Genomic DNA, 5,494 nt, shown 5'->3' on the forward strand with positions numbered 1-5,494 from the left:
CTCCCCAGCCTGCTGCCAGCACTGACCCACCCAGAGAGTTTCTCCAGGTCTTTCCTGGGATAAAAAGTGATCCTGTTTGACTTACAGCTTTCCTCCCCCAAAAAACAGAGCACTAGGGCAGGCAGCTGCAAACTCCACAGGGTAGGTTTAGATGGGATATTAGGAAAAAAATTCCCAGGAAATTTTATAGCACTGGCACGGGCTGCTCAGGGCAGTGGTGGAGTCGCCATCCCTGGAAGGGATCAGCAAATGCATGGATGTGGCAGCTGGGGATGTGGTGTGGGGGTCAGGGCAGTGCTTGGGGAACGGTTGGACTCGATCACAGAGGGCTTTTCCAACCTTTTTCCAACAGTTCTGTGAGTCTGTGAACTGAAAGTCTGCTTTCCCACGGGCTTAGATGCAGGGGACACTTTTTCCCTGGATCCAGCTGCCCCAGGAGGATTTGAGCTCCTCTCACACAGTTCCTGATCTTCAGGCCCTGCCCATCAAGCCCCTGGGCACTGTTTGCCCTCCCTGCCCAGGTGTGGGGCCACTCTGCTTGAGGGGCAGGAGGTCTGCAGAGACCTGTCCATGGGCAGGTGGGTGTTCCTACAGCTCAGGGAGCCTTTGCCACCCCTGTGCCAGGTGTCCATCACACAGAGATTCCACTCTGGCCATTCCCAGGGCCGTTTTCTAAATGGACTCTCTTTTTCTTTCCTCTTTTTGTTCCCTTTCATTTTCCTTGGGGTTTTTTGTTTGGTTTTGTGTTTTGTTTTTTGTTTTTTGATTTTTTTTTTTTTAAAAAGAACACATTGTTACAAGAGCTGGAGAACACCCAAAAGCAGATAGAGGAACACCAGCACGACAAGGTAAATGAGGCTGCAGGGAGCCTGCCCCAGTGACTGCACTTCCTTACTCCAAACCCTGGCATGGGGGCAGTGGCTCCTCCCAAAATGCCCAAGTTTTGGAGGACCTGGGATCCTGGAATGCCCAGCAGCAGGAGGGCACAAACCAACCCACACAGTGGCTGGATGGAAGCTGCCACCACCTCCCTGGAGACCCCGGGGCAGTTCCCTAACCAGGCGTGTTTGGTCCTGTCTCCGCATTTCTGTCTCATCCATCCCCAACCTCCCAAGGCCTGGGTGGCTTTGCCCGTGTATAGAGGAGGGATCAGGCAGCAACATCCCCTTCCCCTCGAGGCTTCCTCAAATTTAGCTCCATGCCCAGCCTGCAGGAGCCCTGTAGGTCTTCCCACTCTGGGATCAAGCATCCAAGGATGCCCTGCAGGAATCCCTGTTGGCCCATGCTGGAAACCAGGAGGGTTGTTGCAGCTTTTGGAAGTTTTTGGAACAATGGGAAGCCTTTGGGATGTGCCTCATGTCTGGTGCATGACTAGGGGGGCTAGGGGGGCTGGTTCTCCTCCTTGGCCAGGCCTTGCTGTCCCAGATGTTCCAAGGACTCGCATGATGCTGTCGGGATGTCGCCCACCCTGGCTCAGCCTCTTTGCCCACCTGGCTGGATCCTGCTGTGCAGGAGAATCCCCTCCCTCCTCCTTCCCTGCCTGCAGCCTCCCCTGTCCCATCTCCCAGTGCAGGCACAGCTTCCCCATGGGAATGGGGCTGGCAGCAGGAGGGGCAGGACCAGCAGCAGATTTGGCTGGTGGGTCCCTCCCTGCTGGTCCTTTGCCAAGGGACAGAGTGCAGTGTGGAGCAAAACCAGAGCATACAACTGGGACCAATTCTCCTTCATCTCCCAAATCAGCATGGCTTGAGCACACACACATCTGTCTGTCTGTCTGTCTGTCTGTCCTGTGACCCCTCCCCAGCACCCTCATCCTCTGTGCCTGCATGAGCTGTTTCTTCACTGACACGTCTAAAATGCTTTAAACCCGGGGTGGGGATTTTTGAAGGGAATATAAACCTGGCAGCAGCCAAGGATTTGGGTTCCCCCAAACCTGGCAGCTCTTCAGAGCGAAACCCAACCCCTGCCTGTCTCATCTCGCCCCGCACAGCGGCGATTGTCGGACGAGATCGACAAGCTGAGGCTGGAGGTGGATCAGCTCAAGACCAGAAGTGGGACCTTCGTGGAGAGTGTTCACTCCAGGTAAGAGCCAAGCCCCTGCACCCACAGGGACATTTTGCTTTAGTGCTGTTGACATCAGGCATTTCTGGTGGCTCTGGGTGCAGGGTGGCCCCTCAGAGCAGGCTCAGCTCCAGCTGTGCCGTCCCTCTGTGGATCTGGGACAGACTGTTTGGAATAGCCCAGCCCGGTGAATGGCCCAAAATTCGCTCTTCTAAGGGTGAAAAACCACTGGGCATTGTTTCTTTTTCTGCACAAAGGGCTTGGGGGTTAATTTTCTACAAAAGCTGGATGTTCACCAAAGGCCTTTCCCCCTGTGGGGTGCAGGGGGAGAAAGAGGAATCATTTCTGAGGTGTTGCAGGTAAAAGAGAATGAACTCCATTTTCTCCCTCCTTTCTACAATGGTCTTCCCACACCCTTTCATTTAAAGTCATCTGGGAGATGGGGATGTCCCAGCCCAGAACTCCTGGAGCAGAGGTGAGTCCATGGAGTCTCAGCCTCCAGCATTGACTGGGATGTCCAGCGGGAAAATGGGGTAGAAAAGGAGGTGAAGGCTCAACCTGCACCCCAAGGTGCTGCTGCAGCCACCTGGGAGAGAGCACATTCTCTCCTGAGCACTGTCAGCATGGGCTCAAGACACTGAGGGGTCAATGGGAGCAAAATTCCCCTCTCAGGAAGGCTGGAAAAGCTGGGAAGGAGCCACTGGAACCAACCTCAAATCTGCCAGCAGAGAGGGCAAGGTCTGGAGGCCCCAGGTCTGTCTTGGAGGGAAGAAAAGGTGAGAGAGTGAGGAAGAGCCAATGAGGATCAAGGGTATCTGAGTGCTGGTGGAGAGCCTGGAGCATCTGTGGGACCCCTTTGGGTCTCTAAGAGCAGGATGGACAATCTGATCATGGTTTTTTAATATTTCTTGGAGGAAAAATCAATGGAAATCTGGAGTTGCAGAGTAATCCCCCAACTGAAATGTCAGCTTTTGTCTGAGGTGCCTTTATCTGGTCTTAGCTGGGGAGCAGCTTTGTCAGCAGCTTAAAATCCCCTCTGAAACTTGGGCTGTGCCTTTGTCTGCAAAGCCCAGGCTGGCACCAGCCAAGCTGCTCATGGTGGTGGTTTTATCTGGGCTCACTGGGGAGCCCAGACCTGGATCTGCACTGCAAACCAAGCCCACCATGGTGGACAAAGGCGATCTGCCTCGGACACCTGCTTCTGTCACCTGAGATGCATCTTAAATTAAATAAACCTGGTGTCTCCTGTGGCAGTGTGTGGGGGGAGGAACGACCCCCTGCCCCTAGCTGGGTCTTCAGGGCAAGGAGGAGCAACCAGGGAACATGGAGACAGGGATTGGGTGCCAGGAGTGGCAGAAAGTGTCCTTGTGTCCAGCAGCCACTGCCTTGCTCTGCCTGGCACAGGGGCTGCTCCCCAGCACAGAGGAGGAGGAGGAGGATGAAGAAGTTCCATCTAGTTTCTGCTGGGAGATCCCAAACAGTGCTCATGTCCTCAGACCTGGAAGGTGCTTCAAGTGGGATTTTATTCATAGAGTTATGGAATCATTAAGTTTGGAAAAGACTCCAAGGTCAAGTCCAACCTTTGTCCAAGTACCACTCCCAGTAAATCATCTCCCCAAGTGCCACGTCCACTCATTTCCAGGGGTGGTGACTCCACCACTGCCCTGGCAGCCTGTGCCAGTGCTTGACCACTCTGTCAGTGAAGAAGATCTTCCTGATATCCAACCTGAACCTCTTCCGGTGCAACTTGAGGCCGTTTCCCCCTGTCCTGTCAGTTGTTCCTCCATCAGAGTATTTTTTCATTAAAATGTTGAAGAAAACAAAGAAAGGAGAAGAGCCCCCTGGCTGGCCCTTGTTGTGCACGTGGGGATGGAGAAGACACAAGTTGTGCTGTAGGTGTTGGGAGGCTCAAGCTGTTCTGGAGAGGAAAGGCAGGAGGAACCTGTTCAGCCCCCCCTGCACAGGGGGGGTTTGGGGACAGTTGGCTGTTTTGGGGACAGCTGGCTGGATTCCCCCATAGGGATGCACGGAATGGGGAGGGAGCAGCATGGGAAAGCCCAGGGCAGAACTTCCTACAGTCTGTGGGAAAGCTGGGATCTCCTGAAGGGAGAATCATCGGGGTCTGCAGCTTCCTCACAAGGGGCAGCTCCGATCTCTGCTCTGTGTGAGCAGGGACAGCCCCCAGGGAATGGCTGGAGCTGTGCCAGGGCAGGATCGGGTTGGATCTCAGGAAAAGGCTTTTCCTCCAGAGGGTGGTTGGCACTGAACAGGCTCCCCAGGGCAGTGGGCATAGCCCCAAGACTGCCAGAGCTCAGGGAATGTTTGGACAACACTCTGAGGGACAGGGTGGCATTGTTGAGGTGTCTGTGAGGGCCAGGGTTGGATCGATGATCCTTGTGGGTCCCTTCCAGCTCAGGATGTTTTATGATTCTGTGAGTCTCTGAGCACATCTCCAGGGCCAGAGGGGTGGGAATGGGACACTTTTTCCAGAGCCTGGCTTTTCCTCCTTTCAAGCACCACTGGGATGGGCATCCCGGAGTGGCCTCATCCTCCTGCTCTGTCCCAGCAGCCTGGACTGCCAGGGGGGCAGCCTGGGCACCCTCCCCCAGTGGAACAGTGCCCACCACAGGGCTTTTTGTCCCCAGGTCCCACATGGGCAGTGCCACAGACCTGCGCTTCCCACTGGGCACCGTGGTCCACGCGCCCGCCGAGCCCTTCGGAGCAGCCCCGGGGCTGCCCCGGGCACAGAAGGGCCGGTTCGGTGCCAGGAGAGAGGAACCAGCCAAGGTAACCTGGCTGGGGGCAGGGGTGGGGCTGGGATCTGCTCCTGCCTGCCATCTCGCTCTCCTGGGTCCTCATCTGGGGATGTGGGGCAGTTTCCTTCGCCAGGGGCGTGGATGGGGTAAGGAGGGCGTGCTGGTTGAAAAGGAAAGCAGCAGAGAAACAAACCCAACTCAAGAGAGATCACAAGTCAGAGTTACAATTTACTAAAATGATTGCAATAAATACAATGATGTGGAGAAAACTGATTTTAAGCCCCAAGGACAGATGCATAACCCAGCACCCTGGGACAGGAACAGAGCAGTGTTCGTGGGCCCCTGTGCTGAGCTGGATGTGGCCCCCCTGGGAGCAAAGTCAAAGGAAAGGAAAGCTGTTGGTCAGGATGATGGTCACAGCTGTGTTGACGTTCTGGTCCTCCTCTGGATCCACAAGTGGTCCCAGAAGAGCCCAGAGCCGTGGATTGTGTGTGCTCAGGTTCAGGGGGGAATGCCCAGTACCTCCCCAGGGGGGGAGTTCCACAGTGGGTGATTTACCTCTGTGAGCCATGGGGATATTTTTGGAACCTCTGATGGTCTGGGTGGTTGCAGCTGCCCCTTATGCCAGTCCCTTATGCCAATCCATTAGCAGAGATGACCCCTCAGGCTGGGGGTGA

The 5,494-nt window shown here is 55.3% G+C and overlaps 1 protein-coding gene across 1 annotated transcript in view; it reads left to right on the plus strand.

Annotated features, from left to right (window-relative positions):
- Window positions 1–785: 785 nt before the first annotated feature.
- LOC114071658 (liprin-alpha-4-like) overlaps window positions 786–5,494 on the plus strand; it is a gene marked incomplete at its 5' end in the record, with an annotated part of 20,572 nt that continues 15,863 nt past the window's right edge. The window contains 3 exons of the mRNA XM_027909509.1: window positions 786–848; window positions 1,991–2,082; window positions 4,707–4,869. Coding sequence (XP_027765310.1) covers window positions 786–848; window positions 1,991–2,082; window positions 4,707–4,869 — 318 coding nt within the window. The remainder of the gene's footprint in view (window positions 849–1,990; window positions 2,083–4,706; window positions 4,870–5,494) is intronic.

The sequence above is a fragment of the Empidonax traillii genome, unplaced genomic scaffold, assembly GCF_003031625.1.
Source record: "Empidonax traillii isolate 1590-97213 ecotype Southwest subspecies unplaced genomic scaffold, ASM303162v1 scaffold2183:size33613, whole genome shotgun sequence".
NCBI lineage: Eukaryota > Metazoa > Chordata > Aves > Passeriformes > Tyrannidae > Empidonax > Empidonax traillii.